At 41.6% G+C, this 18,217-nt stretch overlaps 1 protein-coding gene across 9 annotated transcripts in view; it reads right to left on the reverse strand.

The window, feature by feature from the left end:
• FMN1 (formin 1) overlaps positions 1-18,217 on the reverse strand; it is a 385,713-nt gene that overhangs the window by 124,480 nt on the left and 243,016 nt on the right. For all 9 annotated transcript variants that reach the window (XM_070239334.1, XM_070239339.1, XM_023620627.2 and 6 more), the window contains 5 exons: positions 11,909-11,970; positions 9,149-9,237; positions 3,494-3,623; positions 1,881-2,027; positions 749-808 (listed from right to left, as the gene is read on the reverse strand). In XM_070239334.1, the coding sequence (XP_070095435.1) occupies positions 749-808; positions 1,881-2,027; positions 3,494-3,623; positions 9,149-9,237; positions 11,909-11,970 (488 nt within the window). The remainder of the gene's footprint in view (positions 1-748; positions 809-1,880; positions 2,028-3,493; positions 3,624-9,148; positions 9,238-11,908; positions 11,971-18,217) is intronic.

Consider the following 18,217-nt stretch of genomic DNA (forward strand, 5'->3'; position numbering starts at 1 on the left):
CAGGCCTTTTGAAAATAAGGCCCTGGAATCTTTATTTTCCTTCGCTGGGTGCCTAGGAAAAAATGCCTACGTGAGTAGTTGAGCAAGAGTCCTGACAACAATTTCCTGAGACTTTTTCCATTCATACTGATTGCTAGATTTCTCAACAACTCACAACAGTACCTCTTTCTTCCCAAAGTTAGGAATGCTTGTTCTCAATGTAATGAGAAGGAATAAAACACAGAAAATTGTGCTCAGGTAGATTCTCACAGAAATTTTTCTTTCTAATTGCAAATGTAATCTAAGCATAGAGGATGGATTTCAAATTCCACATCTTCAACTTGCTCACAGAGGAACATTACTTATAAAGTATTTGGTATTACTGAATCTTACTTTCCCAAATTTTGGTCTGTGTCCCAGAATCTAGTTTCAAATATAACCAATTACTGAATGGATATAGATTTCACGAGACCCTCACAACCTGGTCAGAAGGCACTGAGATAACTGGGGGTCTCTCTGAAGCTGGGTTACACAGGGGATTGAGAGGCAGTAGATTTGTACCACTGAATAATGCTTCTCTTTACAAGAGTCAACTAAACTCTCTTGGCTTCAGTGTTCCCATCTGTAAACCAAGGAGGCTGGATAGCTCTCAAATTCTATGTTGGACTTGAAATTCATCCATCCATCCATCATTCCGTTTCTAAATGCCAACAACGTGCAAGAGTTGAAACCCCATTAGTGTAGTTTTCCACATAATGCCATTTCTTACCTGATCATAGTAACGCAGGTAATATTTCACGACATAGTCCACCAGGTTAATCCCGTTATCCTAGGTTTAAAAAGAGAAGCTTAAATGAAAATCATTCACATGAGACTCTGCCATATTATAGAGTTAAGAGCTGAAATCTCAACTTGTGGCCCTAATACTTTTAATTTACGATTCCTGGTCCTAATTCTGTTTGGTAAGATTTTCTTCTCTCCTCCTTGTCCCACCATTTTTGATGGCATCTATACAAAGAAATGACTACACTATTTTTTGTGAAGAAAAGAATCAAACAGATAACCCATAAGCCCTCTGAGGTAACAGCTAAAGCAAACAAACAAACAAAACACTGTCTTAATATTTTCTGGCATAAAGCCAAGACAGGGGGTGGGGGGGAGTGCTAAAGGGACCCAGGGACTAGAACAGAAAACCATCCCTCCCCTTCCCACCTTTCAAAAAATGTGTGTTCTTAATGGCGTGAAAAACAATCAGGGCAGCTTAAAAGGAACGCCATGCCACTTTATGACCCTGGGAGGCCAGGGGCGAGCAGCCCTCCCACAAGGCAGCCTTTGTGTCTTGTTCACATGGGTCTAATTCTAATTTGCCTGTGTGTTTCCCCTCCCTCCACTCCCCCTGCACCCCATGGGACGCCTAGATATGGGCTGGTTGTTTCTAAAGAGGGAGCTCTGCAGGGGTGTGGAGCCAAATGATAATCAGGCTCAGAGAGTTTGACAGGAGACCCCCAGCTCAATTGTTGTGGGCAAAAGAATAATTCGAATGCTGAGCTCCATGGGTGATTCAACATTGCGCCCTACTCTGGAATGAGTAAATGACAAGTAGCCAACACTGAATTCAAACAGACTCAAGCCTTGTGCTTCGGCTAATACTGTATACTATCTGTTTTATCCTCTCATTGCAGTTCAACATCTAATTGTGTACTGTAGAGCAAACATATCGGGGATTTTGTCATCAAAATAAGACCAAGCATGAAAAACCTATTTTTATTCAAAAGTCAAAAGAAAGCAAAGAAAAAATGTATTGTTAAGGGGAAGACAGAGGTGAATGGAACAACCAGGAATACTTTTTCCTTTTTTAGGTACAGAAGGAAAATCATTCATTCTTTACGAAAAATAAATACCCGACTTTTGACGTCCTTGAGTTTGGGCAGGATTTCTAAGCTATATCCATCTGCTTGTCCTCGAGTTCTATTTCCTCCATTCATATAATTTCCAAAAGCCAGAATGAGAGCTAAAATATCCTTCACACTCTTCATGTGCAGCAAGCCCTGCGACGGCAAACACCGATTATTGTGGAGCTGAACTTTAAATGTACCTATGTTCATTCACAACAAATATTTGAGTCCCCAGTAGGATGTTTGGTGGCATGTTACCAAACAGATTTAATGGTTGGTAAAATGGAAAATACATTTTATTAAGCCATAGGTGTCTTAAAAAATATATTAGCCATCATTTCCCAGCCTTTCACTGATTTCCAAACTATATGTTTTAATATTGAAGATTAAATATTAGTATTCATATTTCCATGGAGCCAGGTTTAGATTTTTTAAATAGCTATTTTAACATATTTATAAATTGGAAAATTAGAGTTATTAGAGTTAGGTTTCACATTGATGACTTCTAAGTAGAAAGGGGTTTGATATCATTGGAGGATCTGTTTTTGGACTATGTAGCTATATAAACAGTAAAGTGTAGAGTAGATATAATAACAAGTCTATTCTTCCTCATCCCTGGGTATAACCCTCAGAGGTGAACTACAATAATGTATTTCAAGGCCATAGGCTATGTTTATTAAGTGTTTGCTGATCCGTCTATTAACTTTTACAATTTTAAGCTGCTTACAGGTTTCTTCTGTTCCCCATCTCATTTGTTTTTCCTTTTTTTTGCACCAAGGGCAAATTTTCAAATTGATACTTTTTTCCTTTCTCTCCAACCTTAGTTGGTTTTATTTTCCTTTATTTTAGGGTAAAGAAAGAAAGCCAAATGCAGCTGTAGGCCAACTTCTGCTTCTGCTTTTTAGGGTGTTATTAGAGGATATATATTATACTTTGGTAATATGCAGCCTTGCTTTATTGAAATCTTGTGTAGTTTAGAAAGAAAAAGATCATGCCTTCAGATAAGCAACTAAATAGTACAGAATTTGTGGAGAGGATTATCATGTTCTTAAGGACATGGGTCATTATGAGAAAAAGCCAAGTGGTAGAACTTAACTTTATAATGAAATACTAGCATGGTAAAGCTAATAAAAATTTACTTGCCCATCACTCATCATCATAATCATTTGTTAAGTCTTTATAATCTTCTTATTTCACTAGGTAGACACATTTTAGATGATTGAACGCATGGATCTAAAGCAAAATCTCCCTTGCAATCCAGACAGTCGAGTAGAAAACAAACTATACTACTTAGGTTGGTTTCAAGTGGCCGGTATGTACACTGGAAGGTGTCTGAACACTTGAGAAGAAATTTGTAAAACCGTCATCTTTTTCCTCCTCCTTTTCTCTGTCAGTCTGCATCTCTTTTTTTCCCTCTCTTTCTCTCTGCCTCATCAGCACGCACACACATACTAACACTTAGGCAGGATAATCATCCCAGCTATACTTAGAAAATCACACAATCTTAAGTTCAAAAGGTTTTCCACAGAGGGACTCTAGTTGATCTCTCCTGCTCCCCACTTCCTCCTTTACTCCCAAGAAAGGAAGAGCTATCTTTTAAAATTAGACAGCAAACATACCTTAGAAGCTCGTGTGATGATCTCTACCTTTCGGTGCAAGGAGGTGATACCCTCAGAAAAGACAGATCTGAAGATTATGCACTGGGCACGTTCAGCAAAGTTAGGGATCTGGGCTAACTCATGCAAAAATCTGTAAAAATTAAGAATGAGTTATCTAGTTTCATACACGATCACAAGGAAAGTAAAAAGACAGCTGAAAAATATCCACCATGAAAGCATTCTTTACTTGACAATGCCAATTTAACAATTATAAAAGGTATCAGATAGCAGATGTAAGGAACTTCAACAGTATGTGTTCTGTTGACAACAAAGCCATTTCTTTTGTGTGTTTCTATAATGGTAAATAAATGTCCGGAGCATAAATTACTTCAGGAACAGAAAGTAAACGCAATTAAACTGAACCACAACAAGTTATCTATCTCCTCCTACCCAAACAGGAAACTAAACCCAAATGAAAAGTGTTAATCTTTAGTGTATGAGAGAAAATACTCAATAAGCTCCCTTCATAATGCGGCATTGTCTAAGGGTGAGAAAAGTGAAGACTTGAGGCAAATGTCTGTAGACGAGTGATAAAGCCTCTTACTGAAGTGAGATGAATTAGATAATAGTCTGTAACAACTCTATTCTACAGATACTTGTTTACATTTCCACACCAACTTACCTATATAGGCAGAGTTCATAGCTCTATTCTGGGAACAAAGCAAGCACTCATTAAAGTGGACACAATCTCAAGTTTCTTAAAAACTACAGCAAGAGAAGCTTACAAGCTCAAGGTGAGTACTAACCTACACACAGAAGCTCACTGTCTGAGCATTTGGGCACTGGTGCCCTTTGCAAAATTCAGTTGGAAGAGCTACGTACTCTCCATGCCAACCACCAGAGGAAGGGGTATAAACTAAAATAGTTGGAAAGAGTTGGACATGAATTCAGAAAAGGAGAGAATCCACTAACAGCTATTAAATTCATTTTGGGGTTGAAATGATGATTAACTGATATTTCTGAAAGTCTTGGTCAACTTATAACATCATTACCTTAACATTTTGCAACCTTTCACCAAGAATACTTTTACATAGGAGCAAAGCTGGCGCCTCCTTCTTTTCATTTCCAAAGAAATTTCCTTAGCTTATACCCTGCGCCTCTTTCACTTTACTTTTAGGAGGATTTGGGTTTTAATAAGATTCTAATTATCAGCTGTTTTTCTTATTTATCCTGTAACCAGGTCATGCAGAGCATCAAAGTCAGAGTCCTGGATGGACAATGTCAGCAAAGGTTTCCTGGAGTCCTCTGGTGCTTGTGCAGGACACAGGTGAGAAACTGCCAGGGAGATCCTAGACAGGCTGAATGATATGTGTGGAAGAGCTGAGTAGAAGTCAGATGTTAAAATGGGGCTTTTTGTTCTAAAATAAAGAGTTTAAACTTTCTCTGAAGGAAGGATGGATTTTAAACAGAGAAGTGATAATTTCAGCTTTTTGTTTTAGAAAATCACATGGCAGTGGCTTGGCTGATGGATTGGAGGTGAAAGCAGATTTGAGGCTGGGAGACCTATTTGACATAGCTGCAATATTCTAAGAGGGAAGGTAAGAGGGCCTGCAGTGTGAATGGAGGGGAGCAAAGAGTCGAGAAAGCTTTCAAGGCAGCAAGAACTGGAGTAACTGACCAATCCCGAGGGATGCTGAGAAGAGTACAGAATGACTTGCAGGTTTGTCACCTGGACACCTGGTGGAATGTGAAGATTTGACATACTGGACAAGCAAATTTGGAAAAAATATGATTTTATGTCACTTTCTGTCCAAAAACAGCCATGCAAAGGCTTGAGGAAGGGCACCATGGCTCCTTTCCCATTTATTTGGGAAAGTCTTAGAAGTATAACTACCCTCAGAGGCTGTAAGGCAAATGTCTGATAAACGTCTTATCCTCCCTAACCGTGTTTTATACTCTACACATAGCAACAGGATTAACTCTCTTACAAATCCCCAAGAACAGGTCTTGGACATCGGGCCTTGGTACTTAGAAACATTTATAGATTGATTTCCTTTTGGACTAGTCTAACTTGATACCCTAGGGCCAGTAATAGAGAGGACTAAAGACCCCCAAAGAAACCACAAACCAGGGACCTGGCCCTTCTTTTCCCAAGGCAGGCTTATATTCCCAGGAAGGACTACAACAGTATCTAGGAGAGAAGTTCTGTACCTTACATTGTGTGGGTGACACATCCACTCAGCTAGAAGGCGGAAGGATACAACATGGCCCATTTTTTTTCCCCCAAAGATTGGCACCTGAGCTAACAACTGTGGCCAAGCTTTTTTTTTTTTTTCTGCTTTTTCTTCTCAAATTCTCCCAGTATATAGTTGCATATTTTAGTTGTGGGTCCTGCTAGTTGTGGCATGTGGGATGCCGCCTCAGCATGGCCTGATGAGTGGTGCCATGTCCACGCCCAGGATTCGGACCAGCGAAACCCAAGGCCGCTGAAGTGCAGCACGCGAACTTAACCACTCGGCCACGGAGCCGGCCCATGGCCCATTGTTTTTACGGGACTAACATTTGGTTTATCATCCTCTAAGCCCCCATATGGTATTTTCTCAGGTGTGTGTGCACACAGGGGCTGTGTACACAGCACAATTTCATGTTGTAACCTGTATTCTTCCATAGAGGAGTACACTAACAGAGCCTCGTTTCAGCAAGTCAATGTATCTCCTTTGTGGAGGATCCCAATGCAGCTGTGGACCCTAGTGGAGCATCCCAATAGGCTGTATATGGTGTCCTCACTCTAGACCACAAAAAGAATCAGGTCTAATCAAACCCAATAGAGCCCCACCTCACCTCACCACCATCCCAAGGCAGACTGCAGAGTTGAGGGCCATCCCTGGCCAGAGTGGCTCTCAGAGAGCCTGGTCCCAAACAGACGACATCTCTCTGGGAAATGGCTTTCTAAATATAGGACTGGGGAACAAGAAAGCTGACGAGGTGAGTGAAGAGGCTGGCTTCTCCATGCTATGATTTATAGGACTGGCACTGCAGGGATCTTAGGAAACTGCAATGCTGAAGCTAAAAATGATTCATATTTTCCATTATGTAAAACATGCTTATAGTCAACTCATTTGGAGCTAATGGGAAATAAGTTGCCAGAAAATCTGACTCTGGCATAAATCAAACAACTGCTTCCCTGTGCAGGAGGTCAAGAGTGGGGGTAAAATCCACGTAGGCCTGAAGTCTCCACCTCTCTGCACCTCACCCTCCAGTGACTGAGCCCAAGCACATCTCTTCACTGGGACAACACGACAGTCCTCATTGCTGTCAGCAATAGCTTAGCACATTCAGGAAGCCATTACAATGACCATTTACAAACATTAAAAACACTCTTCTATCTAGATCACCAGTAGAGAAGGCAGGAATAATCAGTTATCTATTAATTACCTGCTACCAGTATTCTATGCCCTGGCAATTAATCTTGAAAAATAATGCCAGAAAGGCATTAACACGAAAGGAAAAGGGCAATACTTCTGTTAGCAGAAACCCACTGTTCCTTTCGCGGGGTTGGCCATTCCCACAGCTTGGAGCAGGGCTGGTAAATTATAGCCCACATGCCAAATCCAGCCCACCACTTGGTTTTGTATGGCCCATCAACTAAGAATGGTTTTTACGTCTTTAAATGCTTGAAAAAAAAAGAATCCATAAAGGATAATGTTTCATGACATGTAAAAATGACATGAAATTCAAATTTCAGTGTCCATAAATAAAATTGTATCAGGGGCACAGCCACGCCCATTTGTTTACGTATTGTCTAGTGTTGCTTTTGCACCACAACAGCAGGTTTGAGTAGTTCCAACAGATCGTAAGGCCCACAAAGCCTAAAATACTTACTATCTGGTCCTGTACAGGAAAAGTTTGCTAGCTCTAGGTTTTGAGTATCATTGCTCAACGTGGCACAGTTTGTGCTGCCCAAATGTTTGATATGCCCTATTTTCCCTGTTAAGGATTGAATGTTTGTGTCCTCCTAAAATTCCTATGTTGAAATCCTAACCCTCAATGCAATGGTGTTAGGAGGTGGGGCCTTTGGGAGGTAATTAGGTCACGAGGGTAGAGCCCTCACCAGTGGGATTAGTGCCCTTAGGAGAAGAGACATAAGAGCTTGCTTCCTCTCTCTGCTTTCTGCCATGTGAGGATACAAAGAGAAGCTGGGAGTTGGAAGCCAGTTCTCCCCAGAACCCAACCACACCAATAGCCTGATCTTAGACTTCCAGACTCCAACGCAGTGAGAAACAAACATCTGTTGTTTATAAGTCACCCAGTTTAGGGTGCTTTGTTACAGCAGCCTAAGCTGACTAAGACAGTCTTCAAGTACTCCCCATGGCCTTGTCAGTGCCTAAATACCCCATTATCAGTCACTTCATTTTCAGTCATTAGCACCTTAGTGGGAATTAATTATATTTTAATTATGACTTGGGAGTGGACCACACGATGAGTCAGGGGTGGGACTTGGTAAGGAGGGTGGCTCAAGCTGATGGAACAGAAGGGCAATGGAACCCCATTTTCACTGTTTCACAATACTCCAAGGCTTCCTGAACTAACTTTGGAGGTGGAGGGTTCCTGGCCTATGCTCCATGTGAGAGCAATTCATCTAAGGCTCTCAAAATTATCATGAAGGTTTGTCAATAACTCCGTAAATCTAGACATCTCCCGCCCTGTCATTTAGGATGTCTTTCTGGACCCGAATGCTCAGGCATCCAAGAGGAGTGAGCCATTCTAAAAGACCCAAGGGCAAGGCATGGAGGTTTCAGTACAAGCCATAAAACCTTGGATGTCTCTAGGGCTGACTTGTTATCCTAAACCTGATCACTCAGTTTCCTCTGTTTCTTATCCCTTACCTCATCTCCAGGCTGAGAGGGATGGCCTGAATTGGACATGAAGCGCTCATGGTAGCAATAAGCAAAAGAGCCCTCTCTCTACTCTGAACCCATTCCACATTCTCAGAGTCGTGGGCCATGAAAAGCTGGGTGGGGTTCAGGAGCTGAAGAGCCCCAGAAGCTTATCTGTGGTTTGCAGACCCGAAGAGCCCAGCCAAGGACGAGAGTCACTCAGTTACGTATTTGAGTTCTGGATTTCCAATGGGTAAAGAACAACACCCCAAAATCATGGAGCAAACAACTCTAGATAGTGAAAGGAGACAAGAACAAGCACACGCAAAGAGAAGATAACAGAAAGTCACATCTAAACTGGGCAGAGCAGGTGGAGAAATTTGGGAGAAAGCTGGCACGTTCAGGCTACATTTACTGGATTTCGAAAAATCCATTTGAATTCTGTGACTCTGACATCATCTTTTTAACTGCCTCAGCAGAACCCTAAACAGAGCAATGACTTCTTCCTTCCTCAGTTACCCTTTTGGCCAGAATGTTTAGTCTAGGAGGAATTAACAAGTTGCTAGAACAAGAAAGGGAAGTCACGAGGGGTAGGGAAGGGGGTTGAGATGTTACATCCAGCGGCACAAATCTCCCGGCTGCTCTTCCCGGCAGTCAGGTCATTTCTGCTGCACGCAATAGGTCACGGGAATGAGGGTGCTGTGACTTCGCTCCCTGCACAATTTAGACATGATCAAGCAGGAAGATAGAGACTGCACTTCTCCCTTTGGCCTAACAGAAAAGTGTTCAACGTCCTTACTGCTCAGGTTTATCCAGCAGCTTCAATTCTTCTTCTTTGGATGTCTCGTAATACTTTCTTATTTTAACCAATTCATCCTCTTGGGCTCTCTGGGTTGAAATAGAAACAAAACACACAAAAAGGGAGCAGTGAGAATCTGTCTACAGCAGTGTGTCTCAAAGTGTGGTCTCTGGAGCAGCAGCATCAGCATCATCTGTCACTAGCCAGAAATGCAAATTATTGGCCCTATCCCAGACATCAGAAACTCCAGGGGCGGGGCCCTGCCAGCCCTCCAGGTGATTCTGAGGCATGCTAATGTTTGAGAATCCCTGGCTAATACAAAGGGTCCTAACAAGTGACTTTAGCTGCGTTCAGAAGCCAGAACGTTTGATTGCTCCCTTTGAGTTCCCTGTCTCTCCCTGTGGAAGCAGACACGGTCAAATTGTCCTTAGCATTTGCTTCCTGATCCTCAGAAGAGCCCTGACTTTACTTTTAGTCACCTTCTTCTCTTTTTCTGAATTTTCCAAGAACTCATTGTCTGTACTGCTTATTTTGGCATTTAGTCACATACTTTCTCCGTCTATCCAACGATTTCAGTTGTATGCAGCTTTCCTCTACTGTGAGCTAACAAGTACCGACCATGAGCACAGTCCTGAGCCCATGGTAACAAGCATCATCTAGAAAGCACTTCACCTTTTACAAAGTACTTCAACGATTATTATATCCGCCTTTCATAGATGATCCCACCGGCTGACACCCAGAAGCTGGCAAAGGGCCTGACTGGGAATCTCTTTTTCTTCCGCAACATCACATTGGCCTTTAGGTCCTCAACAAATGCACCATTAGCTCCTGAAGGCCTGGTATTTGTGTGCCTTTGGCTGTTAATGAAAGCCTTACTGATGGAAATGTGAGAAATTCCCACCCAGCCACACTAAACAGCTCCTGATGTTCATAAAGGATGTAAAAATGTGTAGGGAACTGGCAATCTCTCTAGGCCTGGATGATCACTCTATGGAAATTTTCTATAAGCTACTTAAGGTCCCAGGGGTCACAAGTAGTACAGTGAATCTTTTTTTTTCTTCTTCTTCTTCTTTTTTGAGGAAGATTAGCCTTGAGCTCACATCTGCTACCAATTCTCCTCTTTTTTACTGAGGAGGACTGGCCCTGAGCTAACATCTGTGCCTCCACTTTATATGTGAGAAGCCTGCCACAGCATGGCTTGATAACTGGTGCATAGGTCCGCACCCAGGATCTGAACCAGCAAACCCCGGGCTGCCAAAGCAGAACATGTGAACTTAACCGTTGTGCCACAGGGCTGGCCCTTGCAGTGAATCATTTTCTGAGCTCGGTGACGACAGCATAGTATAGTGCTCCAGCTAGCTCCCTGGGAAATAGCATTACTTTAGTAAAGAGAAGCTGGTTCAATCTATGTTTTCAAATCCTAAAAGAGTCAGTGAACCAGAATAGTTAACAATTACGGCAATTCTGACTCTCCTGTGTCATATTCTCAAGAGAGCTTGCCAATTCTGCTGGTTATTTCCACATACAACTATAACTTAAAGACCATATACATGTACAGCACTGTTTATTTTCAAAATACATTGCGGCTGCTACATATATTGCATTCTTTTTTTCTTTTTTTTGAGGAAGATTAGGCCTGAGCTAGCTACTGCCAATCCTCCTCTTTTTCTTTCTTTCTTTTTTTGTTGAGGAAGACTGGCCCTGAGCTAACATCCATGCCCATCTTCCTCTACTTTATATGTGGGACACCTATCACAGCATGGCATGCCAAGTGGTGCCCAGGCCCCTGAGAAGCGGAACGTGCACACTGAACCGCTGTGCCACTGGGCCAGCCCCTGAATTATTTTTTAATACTCACAAAAAGAACAGGTAAAACCCATTATAATCCCCACTGTACTGATGATCACATAGGCTTAAGGAGTTTTAGTAACTGGCCCAAGGGCACTCAGCAGTCAATGGTAGAGCTGGATCTCAAACCTCAGACTGACTAAATGACTCTAAGTCTAAAACACATACTCAACATCCTCTATCACTTCTCACATGCAATGCCACCAGCTCATTTGCACTAAAGGTAATCATCCAAGCCTGTATTAGCATTCCCTCTCCTCAGAGGAAGACACTGGTGTACACCAACATTAAGCAGGTAGCTTACCATCATTCACTCTGACAGCAAGCCACAGGCTGCGTTCTGTGGCACAGAAGTGGTCTCCACCTTGAACCACCCTCCACTGCAGGTATGCGATGAGATCTACTAAGCCAGATACCACAGGAGGGTTTAGGAACCTATTGCTTTTCTCATGTCTGCTCTCATTCGAGCTTATGTTTCTGTGCCTCATCTCTTCCATGCTATGTCAAAATCCTTAGTGTCAAAGAACACGAATGGCTCAGTGATTTTTCAGGAGGAAAGAGTCACATATAACCATTTGTTAGAACTTAGTATTTTTTTTAATTAGTAAAGATACGAAAATATGGAAATTCTGGTTCTGCAGGTCTTTGATATTCACATTTCATTTTTCCTGAGGAAGATTAGTCCTGAGCTAACATCTGCCACCAATCCTCCTCTTTTTGCTGAGGAAGATTGGCCCTGAGCTAACATCCATGCTCATCTTCCTCTACTTTCTAAGTGGGACGCCTACCACAGCACGGCTTGACAAGGGGTGTGTAGAACCCCACCTGGGATCTGGGCTGGTGAACCCCAGGCCGCTGAAGCAGAACGTGCAACCTTAACGGCTGTGCCACCGGGCTGGCCCCAATACTCACATTTTCATATAAGGCTGCCAGGGTCTCCAGATCAACCACAGAGTCATCCACATTGAAAATGGCTGCCGAGCACCCAAAAAGAAAGAGAAAAAAGAATAAAGTGTTTGATTAGACTCCCCACACCAATATTGACTCCACATCTAACTTCTAAGCAATAGAGTCATGAGTTGCTTAATGATGGAGATACGTTCTGAGAAATGTGTAACCAGACAATTTCATCATTGTGTGGACATCCTAGAGTGTACTTACACAAACCTAGATGGTATAGCCTACTACAAACCTAGGCTACATGGTACCAATCTTACGGGAGCACCATCACACATGCGGTCCATTGTGGACAGAAACGTCGTTACGTGGCGCATGACTGTATCCTGCTGTACTTTCTTTCCATGTGTTCCTGCTCCCTTTCTTTTTACACCAAGGAGGCCCCAGTGAAAGAAACCAAAATGGTTCCTATTGCTGGCCTGAGCCTCGGTCCTGCCTAGTTTAATTCCTCAAGCTCCATGTCCTTTCTGCAGTTTAATTTAGGCTCCACAGGAGAAGTGTTTGTGCTTTAAAACTAAATCAGTCTGTAGGTTTGAAGCATAATTTTAAATCTTTCTCCCTGGCTGGTAATTGAAGAGATTTAGTACCTAATGCACTAGGACTGACTCTTGCCCATTACCAGGAAGAGAGAAAGAAAAAAGACAATGTTGGCAAATTAAATGAATTCAGGCATGTGATTTCAGGCACCTTTCCATGGCCACTGCAAACATGTTGTTTGGATTAAAAAGACAAGAAAAGGCAATAATTGCATCAATGGCAAATTAAGATTATGGAAACCTCCCATGAGCCAGTCTTAAGGCAAGTTCTCATTCCCATGGTTTTATTAGGATTCTACTTGTTCTGTATCTTAAAGTCATTTAGCTATTAACTAATACGCTTAAGATTTCATCTAGAGAAATTCTTTCCTGTATATACTGAGATACAAACATTGAGATTTTTAAAGCCTTAATGGATTTGGCAATCAAAGTGTTTGAAATAGGCAGCTCCACATCTTTAAATAATTATTCAAAACTAATAAGGTTTGTTCCTTCAAACCCACCTCCCTTCTCTGACTTTACATTGTGAAATTAACCAGCACGCTAGTAAATTTTCTCCGTGGCAGGCTAATTAATTTTATTAAACCAAACAGTGATATTTAGAATGCCTTAAAATTTTGCTCGTCAACCATTATTCTGTTCACTGGCAGTACACCACGGTTTTTGGAGGAGGGAGGGATCAGGTAAAGGGCAGGTTGCTTTCAAACTGTTTTTCTTCTGTAGTTTAGAATCATATGAACCCCTTTACACAATTTTAACAAAGTTAATTAACTGAGCTAAGATCATGTAACTTCACAGAACACCGAGAAATGTACTTAAAATTCCTTTGCCGGCCACCTTCTCTAACTTAGGAGTTAATCAGCAATCTACTTCTAAATCGGTGGGGTAGTGAGAAGAGAAGAGGTTAGTGTGCTAGTGACAAAGTGAGTTGTCTCAGATTCCACCAGGACAAAGGAAAATTACACTTCCGAAAAGGTCCATCTGAAACCACAAAAGAAAAATGTAGTTTGAGGAAAGAATGAAAGAATTTATCCTCCTAGGACTGTTATTTTGTGTGGAGATAATATGACTTCACTAATTTATTAGATAGACCAGGCATTTTTAAATGTCTGGTGCTTTAAAAAACAAGAACAAAATAGCCAGAAACAAAGTCTACGTTATATAAATTCCAACATTCTCCTACAAAAATCAGCCAATGTGAACGCAATAAGAAAATGTAAAATTCTAAAAATAATTTATCAGAAACATCCACTTCTAAACTAATCATACATCCTAGGTACTATATATGAACTACAAGATTACTTGATTATATGTAAGCTAAACTAATGGGAAGGACAATGATCTTGGGATTCTTTTCCTAGTGAGCAAATATTTGGCTTTTAAAAGTTAATCAGTGTGGGTCCCTGATACACAATTTGATGGGGTATGTGGTCAGCCAATTCCCCCACAGTGTGCTAGGTAGCAGAAAGAAAACATCTGAGAGGATGCGACCAGAGAACAAGTACGGGCTGTGGAGACAGATATTCTTACATTTACCCATCCCTTGAGTTAATGTTTTTGACTGTGTATTACGTTCCAGAAACTGTTCTAAAATGCTGTGAATATATTAAGTCAAAAGTCTATAAGACATTTAAAGTACTTGATCTCATGAAATTTAAACTCTAGCTTAGGGGACAGGAAATAAACAAGTAGGGGCTGGCGCAGTGGCATAGTGGTTAACTTCGTGCACTCAGCTGGGCAGCTGGGAGTTTGCGGGTTTGGACCCCAGATGCGGACCTGGCACTGCTCATCAAGTCACACTGTGGCGGCATCCCACATAACAGAGAGGAAGATTGGCACAGATGTTAGCTCAGGGACAATCTTTCTCACACACACACACACACACACACACACACACACACAAAAACAAGTAAACAGTTCCAGATAATGAGATACTATGAAGAAAGTGAAGTAGAGAAATGAGCAACATTAGATAGGATGATCAATGAAAGCTTCTTTGAGGAGGTAACATTTAAGCTAAGAGCTGAAGAGGTCAGTTCTGTGAATATCTGGGAGAAAAGCATACCAGGGAGAAGTAACTATGAAAGCAAGTTTCTTTTTCTGACGAAGGAACAAGCTCAAGGGTCAGAAAAAGATCAAGATGACGTTTACAGAGAGAGCAAAACTTACTTACTATGTGATCCTGGCAAGTTAAACTGTCTGAGCCTCAGCATATCCATAAAACGAGTGTAACACGATTTACTGAAAGGATTAAGTGAGGTAATATGTATGCTTGGCATAACACATAGAGAATGGTATGAATTCAAAATTGCACCTCTGAACTTTGACTATTATGATTTTAAATATACACATTGTTAACGTTGTGTTAATGCTTGTTATTGCCTTATCTCCTTTAGCATCTGGAAAGAATTATAAATAGAAGACTGCAACTACTGAGTAGTTTGTGCCATAAACGAAGCTTTCCAGAAGTCTTGAGCGTTTCAGATAGGAGTAATTGCTATCACACCCTTTTGGTCCTTCAAAACCCGCTGAAGGTCCAACTTCAGGAAGCATTATTACCAGGAAAGGTATACGCACAAGCAACTCTAATCACAAAAATAATCTATCAAAAGTCTTAAGGGAAATACAAGATACTTTGGGGTTCATTCAGAAAGTCAACCTAATTTTTATCTTTCCCATCAATCCACCCCTCGTCATACCACCAAAGTTATTTTTTTTTAAATATGGGTCTCCAAATTTTACTCTGATGTTTAAAATACCTCAATTGTCTTTCCGTTAACTATTGGGTGAAGACCAAACACCGTGGCCTGATTTTTAAGTTCATCCTTTCCTGGCCCCAAGCTATTCTTCCAATCTCATCACCTACCACTTCTGCTTCTCCCATGTAACCAGTGCTCCAGCCATGTTGGGCAACTCCCCATTCCTGAATGTGCCATGGTTGCCTCCCTTTCTACACCTCACCCTCCAAGGCTCAGGTGACGGTTCTTGCCCTGGAAAGATACCCTTCAACCTTCAGATCATTGAGTCCTCACTTTTATTTCCTCTTCCATGGCACGGCACTCGTACTTTACAAAGGGTGAAGAGAGTCTATTTTGAGAACCTGTATTATGGTGTGTTGCATAACAGTTTCCCTCCCCCACTGGAGTGTGAAAACCCTGTAGTCAGACATCATTTCTATGCATGTTGATAACCCCAGCACCCAGCATAGTGGCCAGGGTGTAAGAGGGGAATAAAATAAATATCTGTGGATGGGATGGACACTACAGGAGCCCCAAAGAGTGGGTCCTTCCGTTGGGTATCACAAAAAGTTTCTTGATAAAGAGAATATGGGGTCTTGAAAAAGAAAACAGACTTTAAAAAGAAATAGAATTTTAAGAAATGAAAATATTATATTATGGGGGGGGGGTGTATGTGAATTAAGGTTGTTGCCCACTCTCATTCGTCCCTATTAAAAAAATCTAGGTTTAATCAGGGGAAGTGCACGATCATGCCCCACCGACACATTCAGTATAGATACACTGCTTACCTGAATATTCCACACCAAAAAATAAGTAACTTTAACAACTGAATTTTCTCATGAATAAAGTAAATATCTTTCCCCTCATTCTTAACCCTCAAAAGTGTTTTAAATAGCACTACCATTTGAGGAAAAAGGTTATGAGTAAAAATTCAACTGTCAGATTGCCTCAGGCAGACACCTAAAACACTCATTTATTAATTACCATTAATTAAACCAAATTCATTCTAAGCAATGACAATTTGTAAATTTACAAGTGCCAGTGAACATCAACTGGAAGGATGTGAGACATTCCACATGGAAGAAACAGATGCAGATGGGCTCACGGAACGTGCAGGCCATGGCAGGCAGTTCAACTTTGCTTGAAGAGAGCATTAATCAGAATCTCGAGGAAGATCTTGTGGAATTCTGAATGCCATGTTGAAGAGCCTGTAACGCACTTCATACATGGAAGAGAGGCATTGAGCAGTTACGAGCAGGGGAGTCAACTGGACAGGGTTATACTACAGAGGACAGGCCAAAATTTGGAAAGACTGGCTTTGAACCTATTCCAGTGGGCAAGAGGTAGCCAAAACCTGAGTACTGTGGACAGAAGGAAGAGGACAGAGGAGAAAGGCACTGTAGAGCACGACAGGGTGGTATCACACTCCAGCACTGGGACTGACGAAACCGGACTGTAAAACCACTCTGAGGCTTCATGCCATCCACAGAAGTAGGCAGAGGAGCCTCAGTGCTGGACATGCCTGTGCATCTCCCCCCAAGGACCTGGGGGAGGAATGAGGGAAGGGGAAAATGACTAGTGAAGGAAGAAGGAGAGAGAGAGATTAATTTAGGGCCAATGCCAAGTATTCCACCGAGGCTTCTCCTCTCCTACAAAAGGATCTTAAAAATAAAAGAAAAAGTAAAATAAAATTCAGAGGTGGAAGAAGCACTATGAGGAGATCATCTGGTTGAGCCCAGGAGCTTAAGGAAATTAAATCATTTCTATTATTTCTATCCTACAGAGTGACAGAGGAAGGTTAGGTTATTGGCCAAAGGTCTAAAAAGTAAAAAGAGCATAAATCATAGGACTCCTAGGAGAGCTGTCTTGCACACACATAATTCTGCCTCCTATTCACCAAAAACAGCTTAAGTTCCTACACAGGGCCAAAATCAACATCTGATAATTCTATTCCCCAAATACTGGGACAGTGTATTAGAGAATCAATTTTTGAAGGCACTCACCATCAAACTTACAAGCATTACATGAACCCATTTAATTAGTTAACTGTCGATGACAATGTAGAAAGAAGTCAGTGATCGATTAAAATATTTTTGGAGTTACCTAGGATCAGGTAGCTCCCTCCATTTTAAAAATACTCTGTCTCTCTTGCTCTGTCTCTTTCACACACAGACTTATACACTGTTTATCTCATGAGCTGAATAAGCAAACGCCAGCCTACACAATTTTACAGCATGCCCCGAAGCCCTGATACAGTAATTCCAAGTAATTCTAGCTTTTGTTCCCATCTGTATAGGGCTCATTATACCAACACTCCTGCAGATGGTGTCAGAAAGGTGAAGTGTCAAATCCACAAAGGGGAGACCCCAACAACTCATTGCTACTGCAATATCAATCATTGCTGGTGGTTTTTACTTTTATCTCCCTCTCTCCTTAGTTATCCCCGCTCACACTGTCAGTTCAGTTAGAATATTTCACCTACACCTCACAATATGTCGAAAGGAAGTAGACACACGCTGTGAAAAGCTGGTAATTTTATTGGGTTCCTTTACCTTTAAAAATCTGTTACTTGGTCAAGTCTGGTTTCTGGGCTCCTTTTTTGCAGGGAAATTGAGGCAAACATTTTTATGTGGTCCTCTGGTGCCTGCTCTGTACTCCAAGAACTATATACACAAGGATCATTAGAGTAGTGTTTCGCCCATTAAGATATAATAACCGTCAGCAGGGACAAAAAGCAGATCGGTATCACAAATTCAAACTAACAGGGGCACATAAAAACTCCGTGCCTGCTTCAGACACATGCACAAGGTCGGGGCCTTACACAATGGGTAAATTCCCTCTCTAGTTTGAAGACAGCTTTTCACAAGACCAGGGGAAGCAGAAAGAACATGCGGGAATTCTCTTAGCCCTCTAGCCATTTTTAACCCTGAATCCTTTTCCATCCCCAAGTGCACTATGTCCAAATAAACAAAGAACGGCCATGTTTGCTG

Source organism: Equus caballus, chromosome 1 (genome assembly GCF_041296265.1).
Source record: "Equus caballus isolate H_3958 breed thoroughbred chromosome 1, TB-T2T, whole genome shotgun sequence".
In the NCBI taxonomy this organism is placed as follows: domain Eukaryota; kingdom Metazoa; phylum Chordata; class Mammalia; order Perissodactyla; family Equidae; genus Equus; species Equus caballus.